General features: G+C 33.6%; 1 protein-coding gene across 2 annotated transcripts; it reads left to right on the top strand.

Annotated features, from left to right (window-relative positions):
* Positions 1–866: 866 nt before the first annotated feature.
* LOC109809284 (Plasma-membrane choline transporter family protein) lies at positions 867–4,072 on the top strand. 2 transcript variants are annotated; one of them, XM_020372540.3, is made up of 5 exons: positions 867–1,024; positions 1,100–1,363; positions 1,499–2,413; positions 2,907–3,140; positions 3,578–4,072. In XM_020372540.3, the coding sequence occupies exons 1-5, from the start codon at positions 1,007–1,009 to the stop codon at positions 3,752–3,754; spliced, it is 1,608 nt and encodes a 535-aa protein (XP_020228129.2). In that variant the 5' UTR covers positions 867–1,006; the 3' UTR covers positions 3,755–4,072. The 2 variants fall into 2 exon arrangements, with proteins under 2 accessions (XP_020228129.2, XP_082921510.1); XM_083065384.1 differs by lacking the exon at positions 3,578–4,072 and having other exon boundaries at positions 1,499–2,444; positions 2,907–3,107.
* The last annotated feature ends 8,375 nt before the right edge of the window (positions 4,073–12,447 follow it).

Here is a 12,447-nt window from a genome sequence, read left to right as displayed (position 1 = left end):
CCACTATACTTAACTATAATTGCAAAAAACTTTTTTTTTTCTGATGTTTTAAGCAAAATATCGGTGGCGAATCAAAGAACTTTTTTCCAAACCATTGACGAAGGTTTAGTTCGGTCTTTGGGCATTTCAATGTCAATGAGAATTTTAAAACGAAAGTCGAAACAAGCCATCTTTTTTAGGTCGGTTTCTGACACACCCTTAGGTAAAAACAATACAAACACAAAATTACCTACACTACTTGACCTAAAACACAAGGTCAAAATAAAGGAAAATATAAAAAAAAGAATGAAATATGAAATAAGCTTATAGTTCAACTGAAGCTTAAGCCTTCTTCTTTTACCTTGAACCCATTCTTTTTTGCATTCTTCAAGAATGATTTTCCATCATTTAACTTATTGGGGTCCTTTAAACTTTTTCAATGACTTCCATTGATATTTGAAGTCATTTATAACACACAAGAAAAGATAGGATTTCCCTTAAGTAACACTAAAAGTGGTGTATAATATTATAATTTTGTGAGTATAAAATTATTAATGATTTCAATTACTATTTTGACTATATTAAAAAGTTAAAATGTATTATAAAAAATAAATAAAAATATATGTACACCAAAGCCAAATAACAACCTTATCTATTATTACAGAGTTATAAATGTCATAGATATGTGATAAATAAAAATTTAAATTATAAAAAAAAAAAAAAAAAAAATTGCCCTACAAAATAGCCGTTATCCAATACAGAGTTCCACGTGGTGTATATCTTTTCTGACATGTGAATGTGGCGTGCCTCCACGCGCTGTTGCGGCGTGTTGGATTGATGGCGGTTCTTGACAGGGGTCCACCAAAGAATGATATTTGGTAACGAACGGAAGAGGCTCGGCCAGACATGGTAATTGGTAAAACTTAAAAAAGTCCAAATGAAAACAACAGTTGAAGGGAGTAACGTAATCTCATCTCTCCACCAACATTCATTCCCGAGCTGAGTCACCTCGCCGCTGCGCTTTCAAATGGGTGCTGCAGAACCTGTATGTGTGTTACTGCTTTCAAATGGGTGCCATTCGTGCCAATTTTTAATTTTTATTTTCCTTTTGGCGTGGTAGGTGGTGGTTGAGAGAGGGAATGAAAATGAAGCTGTGGCAAGGGAGAAGGAACAAGACATGGAGAAAGGGGAAGTGGTTGTTGAAGGGAGAAATGATCATGAAGAATCTCACCTCTCGAGTCTCCACAGGTTGAACCCCACTAACCCTTTGAGGATTGTGATTAATAGCTCCACCAGAGTTGCAACTCCTTCTCCTGTTCAATCTCAACGATCTCACACTCACACTCACACTCACACGCGCTCCACTCCAACTCCACAAGTCCAAGTATTCTGTTTTTATCATTTTTCTCGATTTACATGTTTTTGCTGCAGATTATGAGGGGTTCCTTGAGTTTGCATTAATTTTTCTGAATTTTTTAATGTTAAAATGTCGTGTTTTTGCTCTTTACTTTTTGGACAGCACCCCAACCCGGCGACCCTGAATTCCAGAAAATATACCAACAAAATATCCTTGTTTCTCTTTGTCCTCCACTTGTTTTTAGCTGTTGCGCTGGTGTGTTTTCTTGTGTTCAAGGGAGTTCAAGGGCTTATCCAAGAATCAGAATCCAACAAGAGGAAAGAGAAAAACGTGTTGAAGTACTTTCTTCCCCAAGTGGAGGCTGCATCTTTTATGAGCATAATCCTTGCGTTTATTTGGCAAGGGGCGATTAGAAAATGGCCCACTTTTATGCTTCATTTCACACTGTGGTTTACTTTTGTAATGTCTCTGGCTGCTGGGGTTCTCCTTATTTGCTTCCAAAAGCCTGCCACTGATGGTGTTGGAGTCTGTTTCATTGCCTTTGCAATTGGCAATGGCTTATATGCTTGTTGGGTTAGTCATAGAATTAAGTTTTGTTGTAAGGTCTTGAGTTTGGCTCTTCAACCTGTGTCCAAATTCCCTGATCTGAACAAACCCACTTATCATGTGCTTGGGGTTGGATTCTTGTGGATATCTCTATGGATTTTAGCAGTGATTGGAGCATTGAACTTCTATTTTCCTCCTTTGATCATCATTGCATTGGTGTTAAGTCTGGCTTGGACTACTGAGGTCATGAGGAATGTTGTTAACATCACTGTTAGTAGGGTTGTTGCCTTGTATTACATTAGAGGAATGCAATCTAGCACCCAATTTTGCTTTCTCAGAGCCCTGACTCGGAATCTTGGAAGTGCTTGTTTGGGGTCTCTCTTTGTGCCTACAATAGAAGCCCTGAGAATTGTTGCCAGGGGACTGAATTTGCTTGAGGGAGAAGATGAGTTCATGTTTTGTTGTGCTCATTGTTGTTTAAGAGTCATGGAATCCATTTTCAGAAATGGCAATGGCTGGGCATATGTACAGGTAACTTCACAGATAAAACAACAAGTGATAGGTACGCATAACTGCAATATATGAAATTCAGTCTCAGGTTTATGGTATGTATGTGATGCCAATTTCTTAGTCTTCAAGTAGTGTTAATGTTAAGTTTTCCTTGTGTAGCTTATAATCAACATGTTTTGGTGGTTAAAGAATTCTGAACTATAAAATCTGCTTTTATTTATTTTTATTGGTTAGTTTTCTCAAACTAATATTTATTTCTAAGCTTGATATTTTTTGGGTTTAATTGATACTCCTTGGATTCTTTTGTCGTTGTCCCTACCGAGTTTAAAACTTTGTTGTGGCCATTTCTGTTGTTCTGAAGTTATTACTGAGCAATCACCATCTGACTGACTGTGCTTCTCAAACTGGTCCTTCCTCCAACTTTATTAGACTGTACATTCAGCACGATCAATACATAGTTTAAGACAAATTATTTAATTAAGTGGTTTAACTGATTTTAAATTCGTGGTACCAGATAGCAGCATATGGAAGGGGTTTTGTAGAGGCATCCCAGGTCACTTGGGCCCTCTTTGAGAAGGAAGACATGGTGTCAATCGTAGACGCAGATATAACCAGCTCAATTTGCTTCCTCACTGGAGTTTGCAGTGGCTCTATTTGTGTCATTGTTGTGGCTGCTTGGACCCATAAAGTACACCAAAGTTTCACAGCCACCCTGTCCCTCCTCACATTCTTCATTGGATACCTTTTGGTTGGTACCCCTTATTTGACCACTTTATTATTATTGTTATTATTATTAATTTTATTAGATTTAATTACCTGTATAATTTCATAAACTTTATTTTTTAGTCTCTAATTAAAAACATTCCATTTTAGTTTCTACACACATACCATTTTTGTTGTCTTTTTAATTCCTGTTGTTGTCTATTTTTATATAGATTAAAAAAAAAATGCAATATTGAGATTATTAAAAGGATAATTTTATGAGACTAGAGTGACTAAAAGGGAATAAAATGGTATGTGAAGAGACTAAAATGAAAACCTTTTAGTTATAGAGACTAAAAGATAAAGTTTATGAAACTATTGAGACTAAAAAGGTAATTAAACCTTATGATTATTCGCAATCGAATAATTAGCATGTGAACTAGTAGTCTTGATTAACATATGATAAACATTTTGACTTTGCAGACTAGGATTGCCATGGCAGTGCCGCATGCCTGTGTGAGCTGTTACTATGTGTGCTATGCTGAGGATCCAGATAATAGATTGTTTGATAGAACAATTAAGGATCGTCAGGCCTTGTTAAAAACTGGCCGTGATGTGGTTCCTACGCCTAGGGGAATTAGGAGATATACAAGGACCTAAGTGCATAGTTTGCTTCTTTATTTTGATTGATTTTAGGACATGGTTTATGTGACCGTGAGACCAAAAGCTTTGAAATTGAAGTCAAATGTCAATTGATGGTGGCTGGCTGAGGAGGTGGCGTAGTTGAGAATGATCTGGCTTTAAGGGGTTGAGCCATTGTGGGAATCGAAGAAACGTGGAGCAAATGCAAAAGGTAATCAACTAGTCCACTAAAGAAAAGGACTTGTGGTCCCCTCCTTGTAGTGTTGTGTATATTTTTTTGCATGTATACTTTTAGGATATTCCATAAGGTGAAGTCCCATCATTATTTTATTATAAGATGTGCGTAGAAGCCACTAACTTTTTGTTTAATTATCCTTGCAAGTAGGGATGGCAACGGGGCGGGTACGGGTTTTATGATACCCGTCCCCGTCCCCGCGAGTCAAATTCATCCCCATCTCCGTCCCCGTACCCGTCGGGTATGTGGTTTTCATCCCCATCCCCATCCCCGTCGAGTATCGGGTATACCCGTACCCGTCAATTTTTTTATTTTTTATTTTTTGTAAAAAAATAATATTTTAAATTATTTTTTTTATTATATTATAATTATAATTAAGTTATTTTTCTATCTCATATTATAATAAATAATCACACATAAAAAATATTAAATTTTTTTTAATATAATTAAATTAAAAGTGAGTATTAAATTAAAAATGGAAACGGGGACGGGTACGGGTACGGGTACGGGGCGGGTAAGTACATACCCGTACCCGTACCCGTACCCGATTTAATATATCGGGTTTTACCCGTACCCGGTCAAATCGGGTATTCCCCGTCAAAGTCGGGACGGGTTCGGGTATCACCCGCGGGTACAGGTATATTTGCCATCCCTACTTGCAAGCGTTTAACGACAAATATAAACTTGAAGCGTTGCGTGCTGTTCCATGCCGCGTGCAAAAAAAGTTATTTTTATATTGAAACAATAATGTGAAATCTTGATAAGTTTAAATTTCCGTGTATTTTTTTTTTAAATAAATGATAAAAATATTGAAATTAAATATATGTGGGTAGTTAATAATTAAAGAGTTTAAACATTTTAAAGAGTTATTTAAAGGATGTCAGAAATTTAAAATATAAATTTACAAAAAAGTAGAGAGAAAAGAGAATCAAAACTTAAAAATAGTACGGGACAAAAAGATTGCTTTGGAAGTCAAGACAAAATAATCAACAAAATATATATAAATTTTTATTATTAGTAGTATAGATATCTTTGTAATCGTGACACAATATGTACAAGCTTAGAAATCTCCTTATTTAAATTTACTAAAGGTTGGGTAATTTGAACTTTTGTTTTTTTTTTTTAATAAGTTTTTGGTGTGATTGAAATTGGATTTGGTCTCTGTTCTTACAAAAGAAGTAAGCACTCAATCCTTCTTGCAACGACTCCAAGTATGCTCTTGTTTTTGGATGGTGGCAAAATTTGTCAAAGACACTTTAATGCTTAAGTTAGAAATGTCTCTTAAGAAAATGATTACTCATTGTCTAAATTTGAAAGTTACCTCTTAGACAAGGGAAAGGGAATATTTATACCATGAAGAAATGTTACTATTCCTAGAAATATAATAAAGAAATTTAATTATCTATATTAATGATAAGTAATGATTAGGTGTGACTTTTATAGTTATGTAGCCATTCTTAAGATGACAATGAATAAGGTTGAGATATTTTTTGTTAGAAACGACCTACTCCTATTTAAGATTAATTAGTACTTGGTCAAAGATTTTTTGGACCTATCGAGTACAGTCTTTAAATATTGAATCTGAATCTTGTAAATAAATAAAAAATAATAATAGTTTAGATAAGAGATTTCATATCGATAATATGACTATTCAAAAGATACATTTTTTAATAAATAGAATTTAATGTATAATTAATATTTATATCTAATTCGTAATATAAATTATAATATTTTTAATTATAATCAAATTCGTATGAAACACAAGATAATTACCTTCATTTAAGTACAAAACCTAAAAGATAGAATATATGTAGTGTTAAATGACTTCATAATGTGTGTCTATAAGAGTACAACTTTTTTTAATTGAAGCATAATGACAGTTATTTAAGAATAAATGCTTATATTTAAAAAAATTCAACTAAAACATAATATTTTCAAAGCGTATAGAGTAAGAAACTATTAAAAATAACACATAAGAAGGGATTGAATTATATGTTAAAAAAATTTTGTTTAAAATTTTTCAACCCATGTTAGTTTAGCAAGTTAGTAAGTAAAAGTGAATGTACAAAGCATATGTGGAGAAAAGAAAGACACTAGAAGAGGGCTAAAATGGTATCAATCAACAACTCAATACATTTTGAAACAACGAAGTAGTATCAAGGCCTTAAGAAGAACACATAATGTTTTTATATTGGTTTGTCTCAACTACTAAGACTACGTCCATTTATTGATCAACTTGATAAAGTTCTACCATCTTTCACAAAGATACAAGTATTCTTTCACAAGCTACTTTTGGCTCAACCTAAGTATTCTTTGACTTGCCTTTTCAAGCATCTATCCATGTATTCCTTCAACACAAAGTCTCTCCAAGTTTTAACAACCAAGTATTCTTTTATAAATAAGTCTCTCCAGGCTCTAACAATCAAGTATTTTTTTACAAACAAGTCTCTCTAAGCTCTAACAATCAAATATTTTTTTACAGACAAACCTCTATATGCTATAACAATCAAATATTCTTTTATAAACAAGCCTCTTCAAGATTAAAGCAATAACATAAAGTTAAATCTTGGTAAAATGACTATGTTGTTTCGTATTACTATCAAGATATGATACAACCAATTAAGTACAAGGTTTATTACAAAAAGAAAGAATATATTTTTATAATGAATGTATCTCTACTTTTTTCTATCTAAATCTTTAAGCTTCTCAATATTGGTGTTTTATGAAGATAACCAACGCAAATCCTTAACATCTCTCATAGACTTACTTCATTTGTCTTCATCTTCATTAAATGTAGAGAGAAATTATCGTTGGTGCATTAAATTCTTGCAATAAATATATTTCCCCAAATTTTTAGTTCTTATAGGATTAATGGAGCTACTTATCACCTTTTAGGTGCCAAACAAAAGGAACCACACGTGTGTCTATCCAAAGCAACTTTTTTTTTTTTTTGAAGATTTTTGTGCTTCAAGGGATATGCTAGTTCTTTTTTAGATGCAAGACATATATTTAGTTCTTTTAGTGATTTGTGAGTACCGAAGAAGCTTTTTCCATTTGATATGTTAAGGAATCATGTAGACAAATATGATTATGTTATCAAACATCACGAATGATATAAATACAAAGCATATTATCATACAGATGAAGTACTTCGCTTGTGAGACTTAATGTCAAGATAACCAATCATTTTATAACTGTTGGAGAAAAGATACACACTAGAAGGGGGATTGAATAATGTATATCAAAAGCTCAAACTTTTGAAAACAGTGAAGTAGTAAAAGCTTGACAAATGAAGTGTTATATTGGTTCATCTGAAACAGAGACTACATCCAATTCTCAATCCAACCAGATTGAGTTCCACTATCTTTCATAAGATATAAGTATTCTTTCAACAAGTCACTTCTAGCTCAACCCCAAGTAGTCTTTTAACTTGCCTTTCCCAACAAACAACCCCAAGTATTCTTTAACAAATAAGCCTCTCCAAGCTTAATAACCAAGTATTCTCTTAACTACAAGCCTCTTTAGGCTCAATCCTTACAAATAGAAATTTGAAAAGAGTTACAAGGATAGTTTCGTCTCTCCTAGACGTGATGCTATGAAAATTAAGCACAAACAAACTGTACAAGACAAACTTTATCTATAAGGTATGCACTTTAGAAAATTTTCACAAAGTGGTATCTTCGTTTCTTGTATGTTATGAATACCACCATGGTCACTTCAAGCTCCCATGGTTATGCACTTTATCTATAAGGTATGCACTTTATCTATAAGGTATTCTATTCAATTTTTATTTTGATAGTATAATTGCCTTATATTCTTTCTTTTCGGTTAAAAGGCTTCAATTTGCCTACTAGGGGTTTGTGCACACACACTTGGTTCTTGTGCAAAATTGTTTTATGAGAAAAGTATAAGGAGACTTAGTGATTTTGATGGAATCATTCCAAGGAGGCCAAGAGGTGACACATTGAAAGACCCAAGAGGAATGGGCTAGATATGAAGATTTGGCTATTTCAGAGCTTGATAGGCCTAGTGGGCTTGATGGGCCCAAGTTGCTCTTCACTTGGGTCACACACTGAGATACCCTACTTGCATATATTATATTAATATAGCATTCATATATTTTGGTCTTGTATTTTGGACCATATAGATTACGGTTTTTGGGTCATAGGCTTATTGAGTATGTTTTCGGGCTTAATGGGCCTTGGGTATTTTGGTACCCATTATTGGACTCATTTTTCTTCTTTTATTATTTCTTAGTGTTTGTGACAAGTTGGACATTATATTTAGGACATTAGAATAGGATTTGAAGAGAAATACTTAATTAGGCAAAGTTAGAAAATTTAGATCACATTTATGTTTAATTTGAGATGCATTTGGAACACATGTGTTAACCTAAGGTTGCTTGCACATGATCAGCTCCTAAGCACCTTCAAATCAACTCTAAGCACCTTCCATTTGAATTTCAAATTTTTGGGTGCCTAGAATCCTACCTTGTAAATTGGCGCCAATTCCACTCTCACTTGGACTATAAATTGAGTTCTTCTCTCTTCATTCTTTTCACTTTTGAATATATGATATTTTCAGCACATTTTCTCAGCCAAAATCTCTCATAAAGCCCCCAAAGTAATGCTTAGAATTAGGAGAACCTTGAAAGCTTATAGGCTAAACCTTGTGAGCAATCTTTTGCTCCTTTAGGCTTAGGTGCCTCCTTCTATTCTCTCTTGTGTTTCCTCATCCATTTCTGGATTCAAAAGTCCAAAATCACCTCAAGGAGAAGATCAAGATGTTGGAGCAAAGCCAAGGGAAGTTCATCATTCACTTCACCTAGTTTTGCTGTCATTTTTTATATCTAGAGCTTTGGTTATTTCCTTGAGGTTAAGTGCTTCTTTTCACTGATTGTTTTTGTGTAATTTTGTTCTTACTTGTCTTTTTTGAGTCTTGTTGATTGGATCTAAGTCTTTGGCAAATTATTTGATAGATCCATGTGTAGGTGATTGTTTGTTTGAATTCCACAATCACATGTGTTTAGAATTTCTACCTTGTGCTATTTTTTATTTTAATTGAGTCTTGATTCAATTTTAATTTCGGTCATTTGAGTTTATTGCATGTGATTTTTTATTTTTGAATCTTTACTTGTTGTCTAGAAGCCATGTATAGTCCTTATCATGTCAAAAATTCAAGATGTGCTTAGTTTACCTAATTTGGTGTGATTTTGTTGTTGAAGTTTGAATTTGGCCGAGAACTTCTAAGCTTTGGTGCTTTTGTTTTTTCAAATTTGAGTTCAAGTCCATTATTAGTTCATTGATGGATTCTTAGATTTAGGTTTCCAGTGTGTTTCTTTAAAAGTTTCAAGACAAAATTTGCTTCCGAAATTTTTTTAAAAAAATCAAGTTCATTAAAATTTTTGAATTCAAATTTTGGTGCATGACCTATAACTCTTTGATTATGGAAAAATGCCTTAAAAACAGAGTTAAATCTAAGAGAAATAAGTTTGAAGTGATTTGAATTGAAAAGGAATCAAATCTAGGTCACACCAAAAGCATGCACTAGAATTTGAATTTCAAACTTTCTCCTACAAATCTGGAACCATCCATGTGCATTTAGTGGCTGGAAAATTTGCTAGAAAAAGACATAGAAATTCTCATTTGAAACAAAAGAAAAGTGAAAAAGAAAAATAAAAATATATATATAAGCAAAAGTTGAGAAGGAAAAATCATTGAAACTAGTTTGAATTTGGTCACTACATGCTTGGTTCCTTCAACTTGGATGCTTAATTTTTCTTCTTATTTATTTATTTTAGTTTTTTTTTCATCTATTCTAGAACCATTCCAGGTTATTCCTCTTGAGTACCAACTTCATTTGATGAGTCTTAATTTTTAGTACTTTTAGTCTTGATTGGAATTCTTTGAGTTTGTCTATGTTACTAATCCTTTTGGTTTAGCTTTTCTATTTGAACTTTTCTTACTTTATTTCTTCACCTCTAGACTGGAAGTGAAATTAAACCATTGCAAAAGGAGCAAACATTGGCTTACAAGGACTAGAAGAAAGAAAGGAACTCTAAAAACTAGGAAAATTGGACTTAAGATTAACCTAACCATTCCTAGACTTCTAAATCACCTTCACGAGAGAAAATCCTTCCTTAATCATTGTTAGAAGCCAATGTATGCTTTGATTTGTTTGTTCAATTTTGCAGGTCACAAGAAAAAGAAAAGCTCAAGTTTAGAGACGGATTTAGAGACCAAAACTGGTTGCTAGAAAAATCTGTCACAAAATCCGACTCTAATTTCGTCACAAAATCTGTCACTAAAATCTATTTTAGGATAGTTTCAATTTCTTGCAATTTTCTTTGATTAAATCCAATTGTAATTGCTTGGAGGGAGTATTAAGAAGCTAGTCAGGTATGTCTAAACCTTGATAGCGTTTCATTCACGTTAGTACTTGTGGAAGTGGCTTGAAAATTTCATATGTTCTTCCAGCTTCCACATAAGAAATCCAACTAGTTGCTTAATACTTGTTCTTGCTTTTAGTTTCAAATTTGCATGTCTTAAATTTTCAAAATCATTGTATGATTGAATTTTGACGTCTAGTGTAGATTGTGTTTCTTTCCTTTTTCACGTTAATTAGGAATCACTTTTGAAATATTCATAAACATTAAATCATTTCATTTCAAAAAATATATTTTCGTTGTGAGGCTAACATAAAGGGGTTTAGTAATTTGCACTTGAAAAGTCTTGGTTAGTGGCTCTTTTTAGCTCACCTCCCTTGATAGTGCAATTTGTATACTTAGACCTCTATGTGTTTAGTCTTATTCCGTGAAAGAAAAACAAATTTTCCTTTTCATTGCATAATTTCTTTGAAAATTATTTTTGTTTAATCATGAGTAAACATTCCTCAAGTGGTAGTGACTCAAGCTCTCCAAAAAGTTTTTCACATCTTGCTCGAGAGCTTAAGGCACTAAAACTTTAGAAAAAGCAAGAAGTGCTAGCTAATGTAGGCACTAGTTTCTATCCAGGTTGAGAATCTAAAAGGCAAGAAAGCTTCATAAATGAAGGAATCTCATAAGGAATTACAAAAAAAATCCCAATTGAAGAAGAAATGCATTGCATGTTAAGAACCCACTAGGATGAAAACCCGTAAAGGACGTTCTAAAAAAAACTAGGGTAAAGAGAAAGAATAAAAGATCTCGATAGGATACGTCCTATGCAAAGCTAGGGATATATGTATATGAAAAAAAAACAAACAATGCCTACTCAAGTTGAAAATCAAAAGGTTTCTCGAGTATTCCCTCTAAGAAGCAAGACTCCATGAAGGTTTTACTCCGAACTTCAAGACTAAGATCATACCCTCCACACCTCATCAAAATTCCTTAAGGAAAAACTCAAGCAGTTTGCCATTATACGAAATCTTCCAAAACGTCGACATTCAAGTGAGTGGAGGGACATTTCTAAAGTAGTCAGACCAACCGTACTTCTTTAGGGGGTAACCTTTGCCTATCTCTCTATGAATGAGTCACGAACTCGGGGCATGCCCCGACCTTCGAGCTATGTTAAAGGGGCACGTGTAAATTGAAAGTACCATTTTTAATGTCATAACACTCTTTCTATTTTTATTTCTCTTCTCTCTTTAAATATTCACTATAGGCCTCATCCATTAACCCCTAATAAACAAAGCGTATTTGCGGTAGAAATGTTATTTGGACAATAGCATCGAAAGAGTAACAAAGGAATAATCACATGAATCCAAACATGAATAAGGTTTAATAAAATAAGGCATCCCACACCTCAAACAAATGCTGCAAAAATGAAAGCTTGAAAGGAAACCCACTAAGAAGGCTGTGCAAAAATTAGGACAAGACCCACTAGGATACCCACAAGCAAAAGGGGTAACTTAGGCAAAAATAAGGATCAAAAGAAAAATGTTTGCTAAGGAACACATTCTAAGTAACTTAGGAAAAAGTTAGGATGTTAAAGCAGCAACCTGAGTCAAAAATTGAAAGGTGACTTAGAGGGATCATTTAACCAAAGCGCGACCCCAAGTCATCACTCCACTTTCCAAAAAAGGCTAAAACACAACGATAACTGCCATGTAGTAAATACATTTTTTTTAATAACCTAAGGCACTAAAGCCTACCTCGGCCAGCCATTCTTTTAAAAACTTTTTTTGAAAAAAAAATCCCTTTTAACAACCATTTTGAAAATGAGTATACAAATATCCCATTCTTTCCTATCTCTTGACCCTTATGGCATTAGAATGGTACCGAAAAGATACACGGAAAATGCACAGTGAACACTTATGGAGGGGAGGCTAAGATGTCCCTGAACGGAGTTTAGAGACGTTTGACTACACATTGATCAATGATTAAGGAGCAACTAAAACCTCGGATTCAAAGAAATGTATCCCAATAATAATAAAAAGGGCACAAACAAGAAAAGAATCGTCAACATTAACCATAACACATGCAACTTAATTTCCCGAC

The sequence above is a fragment of the Cajanus cajan genome, chromosome 10, assembly GCF_000230855.2.
Source record: "Cajanus cajan strain Asha chromosome 10, NIPB_CcT2T_4, whole genome shotgun sequence".
NCBI classification, from domain to species: domain Eukaryota; kingdom Viridiplantae; phylum Streptophyta; class Magnoliopsida; order Fabales; family Fabaceae; genus Cajanus; species Cajanus cajan.
This window is presented reverse-complemented; position numbering and strand designations above follow the sequence as displayed.